Genomic DNA, 21,686 nt, shown 5'->3' with positions numbered 1-21,686 from the left:
AGATCCAATATTGGCCTCAGAAAACTATATACAGTTACTTTAGTTTATCTCCGTTTAGAATTTTGTTAAGTTTGGCTAATCATAATTAGCATTTCATGTTGGCTCATTTTCACTTATCTTTGCTTCTTACCTTAGCATAGTTTAAGCAGCCTGGTGAATGTGTCGGACTGTTTCATAAGTTCCTGATTTTACATTTTTAAAAGTGGACTTTGTTAGCTTAGTTTATACCAAATTAGCTTTGATTAGTATTGCTAATTTTAACTTAAATTACTTTACATTAGCTTACTTTAGCAAAAACAATGCAAAAAGCTAAGCTTATGTTTAGCTTTTTCCTCTTGATTTATACTAAGTGAGCTAGTTTATCTAATCAGAATTTAGCTTAGCCAGTGGTTAATTCTCTTACTTGATCGTCTTTTTTATAGCCTAGCTTAATGAAAATTAATATAACTTAGCTTATTTGATTGTGATTTAAACTGTACTACCTAACTGAAGTTTAGCTAAGTTAGCTTGGCTAAATTAGCTAATCTATTTCAAATTAGCTTTATTCATCTCACTGTAGCTTAGCATAGCTTAGCAGAAACCTGTCAGAAACCTAATGTGAATATGTTTGATAAAAAATTCTGATATTTTTTATCTCTGTGCATATTTAGTTCTAACTTTAGAGACATTTTAATGGAGGTTAATTTTGTTTCATTCACCATGTACATGATATTTGAGTCAACATTAAAGTCATAAAACTTTAACTTAGGCATGTTTGCTCATGTCTGTTGGAGATGTTTCTTAGACTTTCCTCATCTTTTTTAAAGTTTTGAAACACATGACCAGAGCGTCTCGGTTGCATTTCCAGCTTTATGTATTCCTGTTAGAGCAGCTGTGCGTTTCATCTGATCTATCAGGATCTCATGTTTCTGCAGCTTAAACCCAGCTTAGAGCACGGTTTATATCGGGTAACTTCACCGTGAAGAAGCTCAGAAAACCAGGCTGGCTTCAAACTGAGTCACGTTGTGTTAAAAAAGTCTCTGTAATATCAGGATATGCCAGGTTAAACCAAAAGTAGTGGTTCTGGAAAGCGACCGGGTCGCTGATGGCTTCCTGTGAGTGTGTAGGTCTAGAAGCTCTCTGGTTCTCAGGATCATGAATTTTACAGAGACTGGATCTGTTGAATTAAAGATTCAGCATCAAACATTCAGCAGCTGTGCAGATGTTCGCTGCACGTTTTCTCATGATCGCACTTAATCATTCAGACGCAAACAGAAACACCGGAATCAGCTCTTTGTGGTGCTGCTGGAGGGAAAATAAGCACTAAAAAACGCTAAATACTACCAGGTATTTGAAATAAAACGAAATTACAAGTAGCTATTAGTAACCCAGTGATTCATAAATATTTGTGAAAAATGACTTTTTCTATTTGCAGATTATTTCACTTTTAATGTGAGAAAAATGCCTTACTACAAGTAAAATAATCTGCAAGTGGAACTTTTTCATCAATATCAAGAAATGATTTACTTAAAACAAACTCATATATCTTACTTTAAAGTTGGGTTTGTCTTATTTCAAATGTACAAAGATATTAAAACCAAAATCTAGAAAAAAAATCTTTGGTAAGATGTTGTATTTCTGCATCTTCCTGCATATTAGCTCAGATTTTTGAAGCTCTGGGCATTATTAATATTATATTGAGCCATATTAAGATACTGACATCTTTACTGTGTTTTGGGAACAGCTGCAACTGTGTATGGCAGGCTGTTTTAACATAAAATTGCTTTTGACATTTTAGATACCTAAAATTAAGTTTTAGGTAGACTCAGTTACATTTTGAGTATCCTGAATGATAATTAAATATTTTGACTGTTAGAATTAGAAATTATTATGTGTAATTTGCCATTGAGCTGTCTATACAGTCGCCTGCAGAATTTTAGGTTTTCTGAACAAAACGCCAGAATGTGGAAAACGCTTAGCAGGACGGGAAATAAGAACATGAACTTTGTCAAGTTAAAGACAGAAATCAGAAATATGCAAAGAATGTGCTGCTGTAACACATTAACAAACTGAAAATGCAGCATTTTTAAAACATGTTTAATTTTTTTCATTAAAAATTCATAATGAAACTCACAAACTGACCTGCAGTCCCGGTGAACCACCAGCAGATGGCAGCATGCTTCCAGTTACATGAGGCCAAAGCTTTTCCTCTTCCTTCTTAGACTTAGACAGACTTTATTATCATTTTTCATGCACAGGGTGAATACAGAACGAAGTTTCTTTGCACACGGCTCAGGACAATGTTTTGAGGTTCCAATGAGGTTACTCAGAATAAATAAAATATAATATAAAATATAAATATAAATATAAATATTAAATATAAAGTGCAGGAATGACAGTAAAATAGAAGTTATTTAACTATGTACATGAAGTGCAGTCCAGTTAAGAGTTCAGCAGTCTGATGGCAAATGGGAAAAAGCTGTTCCAGAACCTGGTGGACCTGAAACTGTTCCAGAACCTGGTGGACCTGAAGCTGTTCCAGAACCTGGTGGACCTCAAGCTGTTTCTGAACCTGGTGGACCTGAAGCTGTTCCAGAACCTGGTGGACCTGCACCGGATGCTGCAGAACCTCTTTCCAGAGGGCAGCAGGGAGAACAGTCCCTGGTGGGGGTGTGAGGGGTCACTGACGATGTTTCGGCCTCGGGACACGCAGAGCTGGGATGAAATGTCCTGGATGGAGGGAAGGGGCCCCTAAACCCTAAACCCTCTTCACTTTTCTGTTATAGTTTTAAATATTTGTTTACATTCTGATTACTATGAGAAGAACCCAGATAAAAAAATGCTGCTTCAAAGTTGTGAAACTAAATCTTCTCTCTTATATTTCAAAGTAAAAGCCTTCCTAATGTGAGCGAACCTGAGGATAAACGCTGCGCTGCTCAGGCCCAGCCCAACCCAGCTGGGTCGGGTTTTATTCGTGCCGCAGCAAAAACTGTGGGAGTTTGATCCAAAAATATATTCCTGTTGTGAAACAAAGAGTGGCGGGACAATAGATGGAGAGGAGCTGCAGCTACTGAGCAGCGAATGTTTGGTTTGGATCATCGTGACTCAGAACCAGAACCAGAACCAGAGCTTCTCTGGCAATCACGGGTTCATGTTCTCTAAAAATATGCCTAGTTTTTAAACGATCAACTTGCATTTGTGTTTAGAAATGTAATTGTTTGTTAAAAGTTCTTATTTCTGGGTCCAGACTGGAGTTTTTATCAAACAGCAAATTAAGAAAATCTGAACTAGAACCAGATTTGTTGGTTCTGGTTAAATAAATCTGTAATGAAACATTTCAGCAGCAGCTGAATGTTTTATCCGAATTTCTCCAGAGTTCAGTCTGTTTCTCCTCCTGATGGTCCAGTTGACCCGGTTCTACTGGAACCAGAACTCCATCATCTGCTCCACCTGCAGCTGCTGTGGTTCTGAGTCAAACCAACCTGTTCCCCTCCTGGCCTGTGGGGGCGCTGCACCAACAACCACTGAAGGAAACCACACAAAAACCTCTGAAGACACTGAGAGCAACTTCCTTCTTCACCAGATGGAAACAAGATGGAGGCGTCAGATTTTAGTGTTGGAGGATTTCTCTTTAGTCTTTGGCTGAAGACCAGGAGACATTTCTGCTGCTAGCGCTAGGCTAGCAGGTTAGCTTTGGTTGGATTTACCCAGAATGCCCTGCGCTGTAGTTCACTTCCTGCTTTTGGAACGTTCTCTGGTCCACTTGGCGTTCACATTCAAACAGAACCAGAGTTCAGCCTGAGTCTGAATTTGATCCCCAATTTAGCTGAAATTCAGTCAAATGAATCCAGAACTCAGCAGAACCGAGCCAGAACCCAGACAGAAGAGTTGAACCTCAGACACAACTAGGATGTGAATTCAACTGAAATCCAGAATTCAGACCAAGGAAAATCAGAACTCCTTCAGAACCAGAGCGTCTGTGTGTGTGTGCGCGTGTGTGTGTGTGTGTGTGTGTGTGTGTGGGTGTGTGTGTGTTCTGAGTACTGGTACCACTCAGAGTCCGCCGCTCTCCTGGTTCTGTCATCATTCCAGTGTCCTGATGACATTCTGCTGTCCTCTGATGTGGCATTTTGTTTATTGATCCGGAAACATACCTGAAAACAGAACACACACACACACACACACACACGCACGCACACACACACACATACACACACACACACATACACACACACACTGCTGATGCGGCTCCATTGGATCCTCTGTTCTTCAATCTCAGATGTGAAATTATCGGAGAACCAGTGGCAGACTCCTCTAGTCGGACTTCTTTACTGGTTAAACTGGGCAGGTAGCCTGACCACCATCATCATCATCATCATCATCACCTGCTGCTCATCACGGATGATGATGATGATGGCTCCTCTTCCTCCTCTGGGTCCCTGAGCGCAGGTACCAGGACACAAATACTCGTCAGTAATTAAAGAACCTGACCTGGTTCCACTCGGCAGGCCTACATTCAGCGTGACGGTGCGTTCACTGACACCTCGCTGCGGCTCGGCAGGTCACATGACCCAGTCCGGGGCTCCCATTGGTCCAGCCTGGATCAGACAAAGAGACTTTAGGAAGTTTGCAAAAGTAAATATGGATCCACTTAGATCATTTCCCCTCAGTAAAAACATCCACACAGAAAATAGTTTCACACCAGGGAGAAAACGTTTCTTTTCTTTGGCTCCGTTTCTTCTTTGCTCTGTAAATTCAAGATGGACGCTCATCTTAGTTTAGCTGTTTTAACTCTGCTTGGGATTGATTAGCTCAGTTTAGCTTACTTTATGCCATTTTTTATTCCAAACTTAAATTCTCCTAGTTCAGCTTAGCTTAGCTTGTTGTGTCTTTGCTTGACTCGCTTTGATTAGCTTGCTTTGATTAGCTTGCTTTGATTAGCTTGCTTTGATTAGCTTGGGTTAACACAGCTTAGTTTAGCTTGCCTTAGTGTATCTTAGCACAATATAGCTTAACTTAGGTAAGCTTGTCTTTTGCTAGCTAGGCTTATGTTAGCAGAGCTTATTTTAAGTTAGCTTTGTATTAGCATAGCTTTTTGAACATAGTTTTTTGTAACTCGGGCGTGTTCTCGCTAACTTTACTTTTTAAAGCTTTGCTGTCACAGTCAGGAAACTTTTAAACCTCCAGAAAGCCGGGAGATGAATGATAAACTGTGTTTCCTCTGGACCGCCTGATAAAATCACCTTGTCTTTTATTTTCGGACCCTGAAACGCTCGCTGGGATCAGGACGGCGTGTCGGTGACTCATCTGATAGTTGGGTTGTGTAACGAGCTCTTCACTAATAATTGGGGCGTCCACTCATGTAGACTCCTCAGCTCCTCTTGCTCATCTTAAGGAGCCATGAGGCAGATGGGAGGTTTAGCTCTTCATGGTTAGCGTTAGCCTGGTGTAAAGTAGCAGGAACTGATCCCAGGGATTCCTCTGGATATTGTGGTTGCGCCCTGAGGCGAAGCTGCAGATCAGGTTTTACCTGCAGGATCTTTGTGTTCACGCTGCATTAACTGCTTTCCCCGCTGGTTAGCATTAGCGGTTAGCTTACTTAGACTCCACTAAGTGAATTTATTGGGATAAATTCTAAAGCACTAATTTACTTTGCTCCATTGTAAACTTTAAGTTGTTAAAAGTTAAACATCTGTGATGAAGTTTTGGTTTAACGACCAATAATAATCCTTTACTTAATTAGGCGTTTGTATTCATGCTTTTATTTTGAAGTGGGTGAAGACTTTCATTTCCTCTCCTCAATTTCCTTCTTTTTTTCTCCAATGACTTTATTTAACACAGGAAACCTGCAGGAACAAAATAAACATGGACAGTAGAGATATAAAGGTAGATATAATATTTTAAACCGTTATACAACATGTAGATTAAAATGTTGGTGGATATTTATCAAATATTAACGTTTTTGTAATATTAGCAGCTTGAAACGAGTTTTCTCATTCAACATCAAATTTTAAAACTTTCTGTTCGTCTTCAGTGAAGTGAAACGAAGCTGCATGTTTCCAAACATCGGAGCTCTTATCTTCTGTCTCCACTTTAATGGCATCAACTTCCTGTCGTTTAAATTATTCCTGCCGTTTGGACGGGATCCGATGTTTCCCGCTCCGTCTGGATTTTATGGTCAGGTGGGACTGAGGAAGAGGAGCATGAACGCAGCATCAGGATGAAGGTGGAGTGGTCCGATGTGGGAGCAACATGAAACATCAGGCGGAATATTTTTAGGAGCTTCTTCCACACCTCTTCCTCCTCCTCCTCCTCCTCCATCCCTCCATCACTCCGTCTCTCGTCGGCGGGCGCTGACGGCGGCTCGCTGCTTCCTCTCCCTCTCTGCTGCTCTTCACATGCAGCAGAGGAAGAGGAGGCAGGAGGAAGACGCCTCTCTGTTCGCTCTCTCAGCTTCTGGATCAGATTCTCCTGATCCGGGGTTTCACGATCGGATTCCTCCCGAGAATTTGGGCAAAGTGCCGAAGAGCTGCAGCTGGAGCGACCCGTTCAGGCGGTTCTGGAAATCCACTGGATTTTTCTCCTGGTTATTTCTGAGTCAATGTTCTGCAGATGTTTCTGTCCTGCTGTGACGGGAGGAAAACCAACTGGAACTGATCAAACAGCGTTGGCTAAGTGGGTCAGAACCGGACCTGTACCATGTGAAGCTGAACTCCTGCAAACTCGGTCGGATCAGCCAGAACCCTTCGCGCGGTGAGGACGGGAATGTGGCTGCAGCTGGACCTGAAGGATCATTGTTGGGTCTGATCATGGGTCAGCCCCGTCGCCGTTAAACCCGGTTCTCCTGGGGGTCATGCGGTCCGACCCGGACTGAAGACAGATCCAGACCTAGAGGGATCCGGCTCCTCGGGGAGATGGCGGCGGCCATCGCCAGCTCCCTGATCCGACAGAAGCGCCAAGCGCGAGAGTCCAACAACGAGAAGGTCGCCACCAACAAGAAGCGCTCCAGCCCCAGCAAAGACCCGCGCTCGCTCTGCGAGAGACACATCTTCAGCGTCTTCAGCAAGGTCCGATTCTGCAGCGGGAAGAAGCGGCCGGTTCGCCGGAAACCAGGTGGGCGCTCCCGTTCTGACCAGCATTTATGAACTGGTCTGACGTTTGGTGGCCTGTTGGTGTTTTCTTGGCATTCTTGTCTTTTACCTTTTGGGTTTCTTGGGGGCATCGACTTCCTGGCAACGGCTCATCAGACGATGGCTGCAGGATTCATATGTTGGTAGGAAGTTAAGTGAAAGCTGGACGCTCAGGTGTTTACTGTTCTAGGTGCATTAAATTAATACGGTTTGGATCATTTCTCATCGTTATCTTGTGTTCCTAATGAAGCAGAGTGCTAAACGTCAGACCGCTATCCCTTTTTAGCTAGCACCCAGAACAAAGATGGAAGATGGAACTCTCCTTCAACCACCTTCAGGAGTTTCAACCAGAGAACATGATGTTCTCCTCCATGAGTCCAATCTCAACTCATCTGGCCTGAAACTCCGATCCATCTGCTCTGACCCACCAGAACTCATCCGCTTACAGGGTTGGCTCAAACTGAAGAGCTAAAGATGCTAACGGATCCCTGTTAGCATCTTTCTAAAACCAGAAAGAGGATCCATCCTGCTGCAGAAAACAGCTCAGATTTATTTCCAGACTTGAGGAACGATTGGACAATCCTTAACCCTGATGGGTCCCATCACCAGAAACACTAAATCACTCAACAACTCGAAGGTTTCCGCCTCGTTCCTCCATAACTCCTGGAACTAAAGGATTCCCTGTTCCTCTGGTCTCCTCAGATTTACTGGATTTAATTCGACTAACAAGCTAACTGCGCCAATCCAAACGTATTAATCATTAATCAATAGCGAAATGGTATTTAGCAGAAGCTAATGCTAATTGCTATATGTACACCTTATTTAGCAGACACCAAAGCTAAAGCAGTATATGAACAAGATATTTTAGTGGAAGCAAATTTGCAAAAATGTTTAAAGGGATCTAAGTGCGCTTAACATTTTGAAAGTTAGCTAAACCACTAAATGATAAATTAGCTCTGCTATTAGCACATTAGCGGGAGTGTTGCCTCCTCTGCTTTCACCCATCATGCGGTTCTGTAGCCGTCCAGTTAAAGATGAATGCTGCGACCCAACCCAGAAGGAAAATGTTCGTTTTATCTCCTGTGAAGGGAAATCTACTGATGTTGGTGTATTAAATAAATAAAGCTGCTGCCAGGCGGATCGTCAGAACGTAAGCAGCTTTCATGAGTGCAGCAAAAACTTAAAAACAGCCACTAGTATTGTATAACTTTCTTCTTCTGTGGTAAATATTTGATGAGGCTGATTCCAGCTTCGGTTTCCCACTGCAGGTTCAGAAAATCCTTTTAGTGTGATTACCGTTCGGTTCTGAAGGAGGCTGCGTTCTGCTGCAGAACCCGGTTCGGTTCGGTCTTTGTGGTTCCAGAGCTGCGGGTTCTGAGCGGTTTACTGCGTTTCCACGTCTGAGCGACGGCGCCGCTTTCTGCTGACCAGGTCTCTGCAGATCTCGGCGTCCCTGCAGACGGACTTCTGTAAAAACCGAAGAGCCAAACGACCGAGCCGAGGAGAGGAGAACAAAAAAACGTTTGGATTAAAATGAACTGAAATACTTTTCAGAGCCTGATAATAACTAATTATTCATTTGTACAATCAACATTTTCCATCCAATCACCTGATTCTAAATTAGCAACGATATTATATTATTGTTTTACGTCTCAAAACACATTTAATTAATCAGGTTTCTGGATCAGAAGAGGCTTGAAAGTCCCTGGTCTCTCTGCTGAGTCATGCTTTTAAAAGTTAGCGGGTGGCTTTTAAACTGGATGGGAAAGTTGGTTCAGCTTTCTGTGAAAAGACAGCGTTCACAGAGCATCACATAAAAACCGAATCAGACAAACCGGCTGGAGACCAACCAGATCATCAACTGTGAGTGAAAGGTGGCTAACGGTGCGCTAGCTCAGCTAACGGATGGCGTAGATTAGCAATCGCACACTCAACTATAAACCCAACCAGCCACCATTTTCTTTTTGATGGTCAGAATCACCAAGCTGTGATGGATGAATGGATGAACGGTTGGAGGCATTTTGGTTAATAACAGTTTTCTGTCAGTTTGCTGCAGCATCTAGTCGTTGTACGTCTAGGGGAAACCACTCCTCCAGTCGGAGGTTCTGGTCCAGTTCTGAGCGTTGCCCTCAGTCAGCTCCATGTCGCCTCGCCTTGTGATGAGGCGTTTCTTCTTCTTCTCTCTGCAGCTGCTGAAGTCAGGAAGTGTGAAATCCATCTAAATTTAGCGGCGCGGGGAGAAAACGCCTCTGGATGAGCTGATGCTAATCTGCGTGAGCAGCTAGCAGATGATTCATTCAGGAAACAGAAACACGATCTGCTAACATGAGGGCAGATCTGCCAACACCACAAAAAAACCTGCAGAGGAACACATGAAAAGGTCAAAGGTCATTTAGCCCTGATCTCATCCTGTAGTCCAACATTTTCAGAGGAACATTTTCTTCCTGTTTTCATCCTCAAATCAAACATCAGATGGAGTCAAAAAAAGTTTCTGTTTCACTCTTTGCTCTCCGGAAGAAAGACAAACGCTGCTCTGACTTCCTCAGGTAGTTTTCAGGCTTCTGTTGTTTCCTGGAGAGGCTTATGAAGCAGCTAACCAATCAGCTAACCAATCAGCTAACGAAGCAGCTAACCAATCAGCTAACGAAGCAGCTAACAGAGCAGCTAACCAATCAGCTAACGAAGCATCTAACAGAGCAGCTAAACAATCAGCTAATGGAGCAGCTAACAGAGCAGCTAACCAATCAGCTAACGAAGCAGCTAACAGAGCAGCTAACCAATCAGCTAACGAAGCATCTAACAGAGCAGCTAACCAATCAGCTAACGAAGCATCTAACAGAGCAGCTAACCAATCAGCTAACAGAGCAGCTAACCAATCAGCTAACAGAGCAGCTAACCAATCAGCTAACAAAGCATCTAACAGAGCAGCTAACCAATCAGCTAACAAAGCAGCTAACAGAGCAGCTAACCAATCAGCGAACGAAGCAGCTAACAGAGCAGCTAAACAATCAGCTAATGGAGCAGCTAACAGAGCAGCTAACCAATCAGCTAACAGAGCAGCTAACCAATCAGCTAACGAAGTATCTAACAGAGCAGCTAACCAATCAGCTAACGAAGCATCTAACAGAGCAGCTAACCAATCAGCTAACAGAGCAGCTAACCAATCAGCTAAAGAAGCAGCTAACAGAGCAGCTAACCAATCAGCTAACGAAGCAGCTAACCAATCAGCTAACGAAGCAGCAAACCAATCAGCTAAGGAAGCCGCCTTGTCTGGAGGTTAGCGGCTGCTCCACATTCAGCTCTGTGTCTCCTGGTCTATTTGAAGCCTCCTGGCCCACATTGTCTCCTCCTCCTCAGACGGTCCAGCTGGACCATCAGGGGAGCCTCAGTGCGCTCACAGATCACAGACTGAGACAGAGCAGCGTAAGCAGGAACCTGTTTACACTGGTTGAGGTTTTACTGGGAGAACTTTTTTTTTTTTTCCATTTTCACTAATTAGCAGTTTTGCTAACTTTGAAAAAGTTTAGCTCACATATCTTCCAGTAAATAACTTTGAGGTGAATGAAGTTCGACATCTGTGTTTAAGTTTTGGTTATTGATTCTGAAGAATTGTTCAAGTAGTTAGACATTTATATTCATGCTCTTATTTTGAAGTTTGTTTATGCAGCAGTTTCCACTCCTCTTTTTTTTCAAGAGACTTTTTTAATCTGGCTGAAGTTATACAACAAACAATGAAATATGCAGAAGAATACGACACTAACATGGACAAACAACCAGGGATGTCAAATAAACAAATTCATTCATGTTTATGAATTGATGTGAGATCGTAATCCTGTTCTCCTTGTGACAACATGATCACATTTAGCATTAGCTTCCACTAAATACCATGATGATACAATGTGTTAGCAGAACTAATGTTTATGATTCGTGTTTTAAGGTTAGCACAGCTAACTTTTAGCTAGTGGTGCCAACCATTCTGGTTTTGATTCTTCTTAGATACAAACCTTTATCTGTCGTTAAGCTGCTGTTAAAATGCCGTCTCCATGGTGACACACGGTGGGGGAAATGTCATGCTGTGGGACAGGGAAGCTGTTCTGTTCTCAGATTCCCAGAAACATTAAATTGTTTTTACCCCTCATACTTCATTTTCTTTGATCAGTCAAGAAGTTGTGGGATAGAAACGTTGCTGCCGATTCCTGCAACGTTCTGCTGACTCATTTGGAGCCATTTTACCTCATTGCTAATGCTAGCTTTAGCTTTAGTTAAAGGACCTCAGAGTTTTAGTTCAGGCTCATGATGACTGATGTCAACTATGAACTCAGTTTGTTTTTTTGCTGAATTGTGCTGGATGTGCTCTATGCACCAGAGGATCTGTAAGAAAAACACTGAAGAGGAAACGTCTGTAAAATCATCATGTTATATTTATCACTCCATCAAAAACAAACCTGGAGCGCTGCTTCACTTCTGTCCAGTTTGAGAAAGTCTTATATCTCCATGGCAACCATTCAGTTGCAAAACACCTGGGTGGACACGCCCACACACACACACATATATATATATATATATATATATATATATATATATATATATATATATATATATATATATATATATATATATATCAGATTGGCAATATGTGCTTCAGGTGTGGATTAAGACTTTAGGAAATCACAGGAAAGTCTGGCTGCTTGATGATGTTGGATCAGAAGATCAGATGGTAGGAAGGAAAGGAAAGCTGCAATAAAACCTCCAGCTGAGGATTTAAATGTGTAGCAGAGCAGGAGAGGAAGCAGGAGAGGAAGCAGGAGAGGAAGCAGGTGAGGAAGCAGGAGAGGAAGCAGGTGAGGAAGCAGGAGAGGAAGCAGGTGAGGAAGCAGGACAGGAAGCAGGAGAGGAAGCAGGACAGGAAGCAGGAGAGGAAGCAGGAGAGGAAGCAGGTGAGGAAGCAGGAGAGGAAGCAGGAGAGGAAGCAGGTGAGGAAGCAGGAGAGGAAGCAGGACAGGAAGCAGGAGAGGAAGCAGGACAGGAAGCAGGAGAGGAAGCAGGACATGAAGCAGGAGAGGAAGCAGGTGAGGAAGCAGGAGAGGAAGCAGGAGAGGAAGCAGGTGAGGAAGCAGGAGAGGAAGCAGGACAGGAAGCAGGAGAGGAAGCAGGACAGGAAGCAGGAGAGGAAGCAGGACAGGAAGCAGGAGAGGAAGCAGGTGAGGAAGCAGGAGAGGAAGCAGGAGAGGAAGCAGGAGAGGAAGCAGGAGAGGAAGCAGGGTCTGACCTGGTGTTTGTGTGTTTGTGTTGCAGAGCCTCAGCTGAAAGGCATCGTGACGCGTCTCCACAGTGAGCAGGGCTTCTTCCTGCAGATGCTGCCCGATGGGACCATCAGCGGCTGCAAAGACGAGAACAGCGACTACAGTAAGCTTCAGGCTGCGACCTGCTGATCTGAAACACAGAGCCACCCCGTTGGCTCAGAGCTGCAGATCACAGGAAGCTGATCTCAGGAATGTTTCCAGCCGCGTTCCTGCTGCAGATCAGAGCTGCTGCTGGAAACCAGATGAAAAGGAGGACACGGAGACGAAGAGGAGGAGGAGGAGATGTTTTGGTTTTCTCTCAGATCATCTGAGTTAAATAAAGGAGGATTAGCAGCAGCATCGCCACAGGCCTCTTCCTCCTCCTCCTCCTCATCCTTCTCACCCACACGCCAGCTCTCAGTCTCCCAGGATTAAATCACCTCCCATCATTCGGTCCCTCGCTCTTTTCTTCTGTTTCTCTGCGTTTTTCAGCTGCAGGCGAGCGGCAGAAGCAGAGGCAGCGCATGTCTTATTTAACTCATCTGTAGGATGGACATGTTCCCGTCTCTGAACCTGTTCGTTTCTCTGAACCTGTTCGTTTCTCTGAACCTGTTCGTTCCTCTGAACCTGTTCGTTCCTCTGAACCTGTTCGTTCCTCTGAACCTGTTCGTTCCTCTGAACCTGTTCGTTTCGCTGAACCTGTTCGTTCCTCTGAACCTGTTCGTTTCTCTGAACCTGTTCGTTCCTCTGAACCTGTTCGTTCCTCTGAACCTGTTCGTTTCGCTGAACCTGTTCGTTTCTCTGAGCCTGTTCGTTTCTCTGAACCTGTTCGTTTCTCTGAACCTGTTCGTTCCTCTGAACCTGTTCGTTTCTCTGAACCTGTTCGTTCCTCTGAACCTGTTCGTTCCTCTGAACCTGTTCGTTTCGCTGAACCTGTTCGTTTCTCTGAGCCTGTTCGTTTCTCTGAACCTGTTCGTGTCTCTGAACCTGTTCGTTCCTCTGAACCTGTTCGTTCCTCTGAACCTGTTCGTTCCTCTGAACCTGTTCGTTTCTCTGAACCTGTTCGTTTCTCTGAACCTGTTCGTTTCTCTGAACCTGTTCGTTTCTCTGAACCTGTTCCCGTCTCTGAAGCTGTTCGTTCCTCTGAAGCTGTTCGTTCCTCTGAACCTGTTCGTTTCTCTGAACCTGTTCGTTTCTCTGAACCTGTTCGTGTCTCTGAACCTGTTCGTGTCTCTGAACCTGTTCGTTCCTCTGAACCTGTTCGTTCCTCTGAACCTGTTCGTTCCTCTGAACCTGTTCGTTCCTCTGAACCTGTTCGTTTCTCTGAACCTGTTCGTTTCTCTGAACCTGTTCGTTCCTCTGAACCTGTTCGTTCCTCTGAACCTGTTCGTTCCTCTGAACCTGTTCGTTCCTCTGAACCTGTTCGTTCCTCTGAACCTGTTCGTTCCTCTGAACCTGTTCGTTTCTCTGAACCTGTTCGTTCCTCTGAAGCTGTTCGTTCCTCTGAAGCTGTTCGTTCCTCTGAAGCTGTTCGTTCCTCTGAACCTGTTCGTTTCTCTGAACCTGTTCCCGTCTCTGAACCTGTTCCCGTCTCTGAACCTGTTCGTTCCTCTGAACCTGTTCGTTCCTCTGAACCTGTTCGTTTCTCTGAACCTGTTCGTTTCTCTGAACTTGTTCGTTCCTCTGAACCTGTTCGTTTCTCTGAACCTGTTCGTTTCTCTGAACCTGTTCGTTCCTCTGAACCTGTTCGTTTCTCTGAACCTGTTCGTTTCTCTGAACTTGTTCGTTCCTCTGAACCTGTTCGTTCCTCTGAACCTGTTCGTTCCTCTGAACGTGTCTCTCGTCCTGCAGCTCTGTTCAACCTGATCCCCGTGGGGCTGAGGGTGGTGGCCATCCAGGGCGTGAAGGCCGCCCTCTATGTGGGCATGAACGCCGAGGGCTTCCTCTACACATCTGTAAGACTCTTCAACTCTTCACATGTTTTCATTAAGCCGTAAAAAATCTGACTAGGTAAAGGATTAAGGAGTACAGGGAGCCATTTCTAAATGACACAATCAAGAATTAACAACAATTTGAGTCATTTAGCCTAAAGTAAGAGGGGAAACTGGCTCATTTTTCAAAGGTCTTCATTCATATTCATTCATTCATAACTGTTACAGTTTGAAAGTAGATACTTATGAAGCTAAATATTTTGTTAGCCAACTTGCTAAATATTCAATATCTTATATAAATATTTTGCTAAACATTGAGTTAGCGAGATTAATATAGAGCCTGAAATTGAATTTTAACTAGCTAGAGAAATATTTAGCTTCAAATTAAGTATTGAAATATTTAGCAAAATTTTAAGCTAAATATTTAGTTGGCTAAATACACATCTAAATCTTTAGCTAAACATTTAACATCTAATTAAATATTCCGGTATATTTATATACAACTAGTTAATTTGCTAGCTAGCTAGCTAGCACACTACTTTGTGTTGGTCTGACACATAAAGTTCTAATAAAATACATTGAAGTTTGTTGTTGGAAGGAGACAAAATGTGGAAGGGAAATGTTCTGCTCTGATTGGCTCAACTGCTCACCACCTGTTATATCCTGAGGCCTCACACACACTTACACACAAACACACAGAAATTTGTGTTTCTACCCATATTTGGACTTTGTATTAATTTCCAATCATTTTAATAACTTCATTTATGCCTATTCCAAACAATTAACCTAATCCTGTAAATCAGCCTGTATTTCAATTTGGTCCTTTTAAGGCCCAGTGGCCTTCATGGCAACATAAACAAGTACACACACACACACGCACACACGCACACACACACACACACACACACACACACACACCTGTTTTATGTGTGGAGGTTAAACTTGCTCAGCAGACTCACGTTTGGCTTCAGGTCACCATCAGATATTTGCAGAATGAGGTCAGCGTTGCTGCCCTGCCCACTCCACGGGAGACAGACACAGATAAACTGCATTGGCTAAACAAACAAATATTTAAAGTTAAGATTTTACTTCAGGTACTAATTGCAGCATTTTAAAATAGTCTGTGTTTGTGGTTGCAGTTCAGCTTTAGATGTATGTTGATCGAACCCTAACATACTGAGTGCTACAGAACCAGAACCAGGCCTCATGTTAACCAGTAACTCTGTTTCTAAAAATCCCCAAAACAAATTATCTGCTTCAAAGCTTTGTTAAATTCACAGGAAGAAATACTGTTAAACTATTTTTCTTGCACCATAACAATGCTCTTGCTAACATTTCCGGTACTGATGCATTCAAGCTACTTGCTATTGTTAGCTATGAAGGGTCACAGGGTAGAGTACCAACTCTACAGTGCCCAGAAAATAACAGACGCAGTCAAAAGTGTGAAAACATTTGTGTTAATCTGTCATGTTACAGAGGTTTATTTTGGGTAATGACTGATCGCAGTGGCTACAGTGATGTTAGCTAACAGTGGGAGTTGATCAAATAAAGAGGAAATAACTATTATCATGTATTATATTTGAATCTGATCATTTGTAAACTTAAAGAATTGAAACTGAAAAACTATTTTGAAACAAATAATTCCAAACTACTTTTAAAATTTGCTGGGTATTTTTGGTTTCAAATGTTCTTTTTTTTCTGTTTCAAAATATTTGGCTTGGCTGGAGAATCATAACTTACAGTATGGAGCTAAATTGGGACCTTAAAGTTAGCTCAAAAATGTGTTTTCTAAACTTAAAAAATTAAGAAACTTTTGAAACTGATCTGAAATTGAAAGGAACAATCTTTGATCTGAAAAATAGTTTTTAACTTTCAGTTTCAAACATTATTTTTGGGAAGAAAAAAAACTTTCTGGATCCTATTTAGTTCATTGTACTGAGAGTGAATATTTTAAGTTTCTAATAATTAGTTGGATTTTGTATAATTTAGCCACTCTGTAACACATGAGAGTCAAAACTGAAATGGAGGTTTGACTTGCTAATTAAATGGATTATTTATATAAATGTTAATATATTTAAATTTGTCAGACCCAAAACCAGCAAAGTTCGGATGACTGTTTGTTTAGTAGTAAAAACTATTTTTTTGTGTCTCTACCAGGATATTTTCACACCCGAGTGTAAATTTAAGGAGTCTGTGTTTGAGAACTACTACGTCATCTACTCGTCCACCATGTACCGGCAGCACGAGTCGGGCCGGGCCTGGTTCCTGGGTCTGAACAAGGACGGCATCATTATGAAGGGGAACCGAGTAAAGAAGACTAAACCCTGCTCACATTTCGTCCCCAGACCCATTGAAGGTGAGCAGTTGTTTAGTCAAACTTCCTTTCAGTCTCCGAGGATTCCCAGGTTACCGGTTAACTTTAGCAACAGCTTCATTTGGAGTTAAGTTTCATCCTGTCAGAGCAAAATTATTTGGACAAAAATCTAGTCCAAAAAGATGGAGAACCAACACTCCAGGAGTAACTGCAGGCTATTGAAAGATTCAAGTGTAACTAAACCCCCCTGTAAAAGCTAAATCCACCTCCTGACATTTTTTAAAAATTCCAGCGAAGTGGGCGGAGCCACGATATACGGATGAGAACTGATTAGTGCCCAGTAGGGGGTGTGGTCAGGACCAGGGAAGCACTTTTGCCAATTTGGCGACTTTGTTGCTACATTAAGCAGCTTTTCAAACTCATCTAGCAACTTTTTCATCAAAAAAGTGAGAAGCAACAAATCTAGCAACTTTTTGATCAACACTCACCACCAGGGGGCGCTTGTCTGAGTGAGACGGTTTCACACCTGAATGCAGCACTGTGTGACATAAAAGCTGTACTGATGTCATCAGTTCACAAATTCAACTGCAGTAGAGGGCAGCACTAAGGATGTTATTGGCAAAATAATGCAGCCGTAAACAAACGTATATGAAATGTCAAAACAGAAACAAAGATAGAACCCCAAATAACCTTTTTAAACAGGTTAACAACAACAAGCCCCGCAAACAAAAACAAAGATTTGGGCTTAAGTGAAACCCTTCACTCACATTTATTGGATAATATCTGTTTTCTAAGTAGGAGAAAATCAGTTTTCAGTTTAAAAGTCAGATTTCTTCATTTTTTAGAGGGTGGAGACATTAACCTTTCCTATAAAGACTCTGAAGAAGAATGTCAACAAATCTTCATCATTACTGTTTCATGAAGCTGTTCAGTCTTTATTTACAGTTCTGTCTGGTTTTGTGTGAAACCTGCTAAAGTTCAGATGGAGCTCTGGGTTTATCAGATGTGCTGCAGGAGCTTCTTTGAGGTCAAGGTGAAAATGTAATGGCACAGCTGGAGCTTCAGTAGGAAACATGAGGCTCCGTCTCGGCTTTCAGCTGTTTGCTGCGATCACCTTCTCCATCCCTGTCCTCACCCTGCAGCTCTGCTGCCACCACCGTTCCCTCACCTGCAACCTCAGTTCAAGCTGAAGAACCTTCTACTAGTGGTTTTATTGTTTTCCTTCAGATTAAGCAGCTCCATCTCATTCCAGCAGGTCATAAGCAACTGGACTGAGTTCTGGGATGTAACTGGATCAGCATCAGGAACAGTTGGTTCCACACTGGTCCGATCATTTTATTGGCTGGTTCCTGCACCTGATAAAAGTTTGGTTTTTATAGTTTTTCACCAATTTACTTTTCAGATGGGAAAGATGCAATTCCTTTATGAAGTCTGTTTCCAGACATTATTCACACAATATAGTTCAATTCAGTTTATTTGTGCAGCACAAATTCACAACAGATGTCACTCAAGGCACACGAAAACAATCTCTTTTCACATAGATTTTCATTTTTGTAGCATTTTTTAATATCATTGCCACAGTCTAGACCAGTGGTGTCCAAACATTTTGCAGACAACTGTAAACTACTAGCATTCCACAAAATCCATTCCATTTAGGTCTCCTGAAAATGAAGCACTTAAAAAAACTCCAATAAGTTAATGATATTTTGGTGTCTGGAAAATGAGCCGTTTCAAAAATCTCAGAAATTTAAAATTACATAGCAGCCCTAGCAAAGCCCCTCCTGTTACCTAGCAACCCCATTGAAGCCATCCAAACTGAGCTGCAGCACATCTGGTCCCACTGTATGCACTGTCCAATGGCTGCTAGAAAAGAGAAGAGTTTGGTTGTTGCAGCCATTTTTATGTGCAAATACAAACATAGATTTGGGGGGGCGTGGCCAGCAGGAGCTTATTTGGATTTAAAGTGACAGAACACTAAAACAGCTTATTCTGAAAGGAGCACACTAAAATCTCATCTTAGACTGATTTTATGCAAAAAATGTAATAAAAGTGATTTGTATAGGCTTGTATAGATCTCTCCTAACCTGTTAAGGTTTTGCTCTAGAAGTGTTAAGAAAGTCTAGAGATCTGAGTGAAACTTGAACAGAAAAGCACCAGGAAGTGACTCCTGGGATTGACGTGTCGTTTTCTTGTCTACTCTGCAGTTTGCATGTACAAGGAGCCGTCTCTGCATGAGCTGGAGGAGAAGTTGCTGAAGTCATCGCGGAGCCCGACACTGAATAGCGGCCGCGCCAGGAGCCTGGACCGACCAGAGCGGCGGTCCGCCAACTCCTCCACAGAGCGGGAGGCGTCATAGCCTGCAGAGCCCCCACAGGAGGAGGAGGAAGATGATGAGAACTCCCATTTTAACAATCCCTGTGTTCAGCAACTACAACCACACCGACCAACCGCCAAGACAACGATGACGAAGAAAACAATGTAAAAAGATTTTAAAAATACGGGGAAATTCTTCTTGCTTGTGATGAAATATTTTAACGAGCAAGGGCATGGGGGAGGGGCTTGCTTGGAAATGAAAAAAAAAATCAGGACGTTGATGATTGAGATTTACATTTTATGCAAAAAGTCCTGCTGAAATAGTGCCAGGAGGCTAGCACACTTACTCCTCATCAACACATTGTAATCATCATCATTTCTGTCACAATGATGACGAAATATCTGTGGAGTCGGGCGAGCGCTCCGAACTCTGAAGCTTTAAGCCATGTAGAAACTTCACTTCTCTTTGTTTTCTAATGAATGCTAAAACCTTCGCACTTCCCACACGCTGTGCTTCTTCTTCTGCTTCTTCTTCTTCTCTGTTTTTTCTGTCGAATCAGACAGAGGAGGTTTTGTTTCAGGTGCCACAATTTGTTTAGTTTCTTTGTTTGAAAGGTCAGGGACTTGTTCTGGGTTTAGTCACAGACACTGCCGATTCAAAGGTCCGGTGAGGTAATGTTACACAGGAACTTCTTGGGTTGTCCGGACTGGACAACTTTCTCTAAGCAGAGTCAGGAGAGAGCCATATTTCGCTGTCAAGAGCTTTGTATTTGTTCACTACAAAGTACACAAAGTCTACTTTTCTGCATGTTTCAGATTATTCAGCACTGTTAAAGTGATTTCTCTGCTCCCACAGCTGTACTGCTTAGAGCTTCTTTCTAGGAAAACCATCTTCAAACACTTCAAAGTGTAGAGCTTTAACCTTTGAAACAGCAACTTTAGTTTGCTTCTCGAAAGCAAAAATGAAAGATAACAAAGCCCAGTGCTCCTGATGAAACTCATTTGAAGAAAAAACCCCAAACAAAAACAAAATTAATAACTTTCCCCTATTTTACCTTGTTTTTATAAATAATGTGGTTAAATAGTCTGTCAAACATTACTGAAATCACCAAACAAGAAAACAGGTAAAACCATTTGTTAACATTTTTGTGTTTAAGTTTTTGCCTGAGTGGAAATGCATTTTGTTGGTAGGGGGCACTTTCTGCATGTCAGATGAAGTTAAAAACAAAAAACTTAGTATGGAAACAAAGTTTTACCACAAACCTGAACCCTGAATTTGATGCCCCAACTCATTGGGAAGAAGGTCCTGATAAGGCTGGTGACCACACTGGGTCCTCCTGGGGACACTGAAACAAGAACACACACACACACACACACACACACACACCCACATATCTTTAATTTTTCTGTCATCCTTGTTACATGAAATTCATTTCCAGATAAATGTTTGTCTAAATATAACCCCAAAATTTGGACTTTGTTACTGTTGAGGTTGTTGAAAATGTTGATGTTTAAGCCAGAAAAGCTTCCAATGAGGCAACAAAAATAAGTTCACACACAGATCTCTAAAAACTACATGAAGTAACACAAAACTAACTCTAGGTACAACACAAACTTTTTCATTTCTCTGTTTGTGGAGAAGTAATTAAATTTTTCAAAATAAAAGAGGAAGCATATGTAAAGCTAACTAAAGCCAGTAAATGAAATACGTTTTATTGAGCTTTGTTTAGATTACTTAAAGACAGAAAACAAACACTCCCCAAAATCAGAAATAAAATGCAAAGATTTTGGCATGTTTTGAAATGATGGTTTTCATAGGAATTACGCTTTGTGAAGAAAGTGCTGATGCTGGGGGTGAGAGGTCAGGAGTGGGAGGAGTCTAAGTGTTCACACACGTGTCCGGAGTACTGACACATTGTAGGAAGAGATTATTGCATGATTTATTTCCTAAGAGCACAGCGGCGCCCCTGCAGCCGCTCGGGGGAATTAAATGATTTATTAACTCACTAACAGCAGAGTTGTGTAATGGAAAACAGGCTCCACCCACCCTGTGACCTCAAATATATGAAATTCAATCAGAGTGCTATGATACGCTGAGCTGGTCCGATTTTAAGGTAAAATATAATCCACAGGGTAAGGAAGGAAATTATTGACCAGTTAAATCTGTAAAGGAGGGGAGAGGGCAGTATTTTCTGATCCAACCAAAGGCAACCAGGTGATTTCAGGTCGAGCTGATAATCCAAAACTCCTGGTGGAATGTGTCATTTTTTGTTGTTTTAATTTAAATTTTAAAAAGATGAGAAATATCCAATATTGAAAGCTGGCAGAAAAAGAAAATTTATTTTATTAATTGATAGAATTTTATTCAAAACATTTTGTAAGGATTAAATCTCTCCATTTTATTTAATGGTAAGATTTTCATTTTATATTGTTATAACAGTTTACCCTGATATATTTCAAATTAAAATGTATTCATTTTTATTATTCACAAATAGTAATTGTTTTCAAGTTTCTTAGAATCTCAGCTATTTGTTTTTGACTCACAGCAAAAGGTCATTTTTAATTCAATGTCTTCAGAAGAAAACCAGAAGCATCTTAATGCTGTGTTGGTTTTTCTTGTTGCTTTCACAGCAGCAGATGGTTGAGTGTCTCTAACTGTTAATGTTGTGGTGTGTTAAAGAAACCTGGGATTTCTAAGCATCAGTCCAAAAACCCCACTGTTAGGTTAATTGGTTTC

The 21,686-nt window shown here is 41.9% G+C and overlaps 1 protein-coding gene across 4 annotated transcripts in view; it reads left to right on the top strand.

Moving 5' to 3' along the window:
* LOC122832758 (fibroblast growth factor 12-like) overlaps positions 1–20,410 on the top strand; it is a 34,556-nt gene extending 14,146 nt beyond the window's left edge. For 3 of the 4 annotated variants that reach the window (XM_044119822.1, XM_044119821.1, XM_044119823.1), the window contains exons 2-5: positions 12,405–12,515; positions 14,243–14,346; positions 16,480–16,678; positions 18,841–20,410. In XM_044119822.1, the coding sequence (XP_043975757.1) occupies positions 12,405–12,515; positions 14,243–14,346; positions 16,480–16,678; positions 18,841–18,992 (566 nt within the window). In that variant the 3' untranslated portion in view covers positions 18,993–20,410. Of the gene's footprint in view, positions 1–5,726; positions 7,093–12,404; positions 12,516–14,242; positions 14,347–16,479; positions 16,679–18,840 lie in introns of those variants that run through there. The other variant, XM_044119819.1, reaches the window with a different exon arrangement.
* Positions 20,411–21,686: the final 1,276 nt, after the last annotated feature.

The sequence above is a fragment of the Gambusia affinis genome, linkage group LG06, assembly GCF_019740435.1.
Source record: "Gambusia affinis linkage group LG06, SWU_Gaff_1.0, whole genome shotgun sequence".
NCBI lineage: Eukaryota > Metazoa > Chordata > Actinopteri > Cyprinodontiformes > Poeciliidae > Gambusia > Gambusia affinis.
Note: the sequence above shows the minus strand (reverse complement) of the source record. Positions and strands in the feature narration are given on the sequence as shown.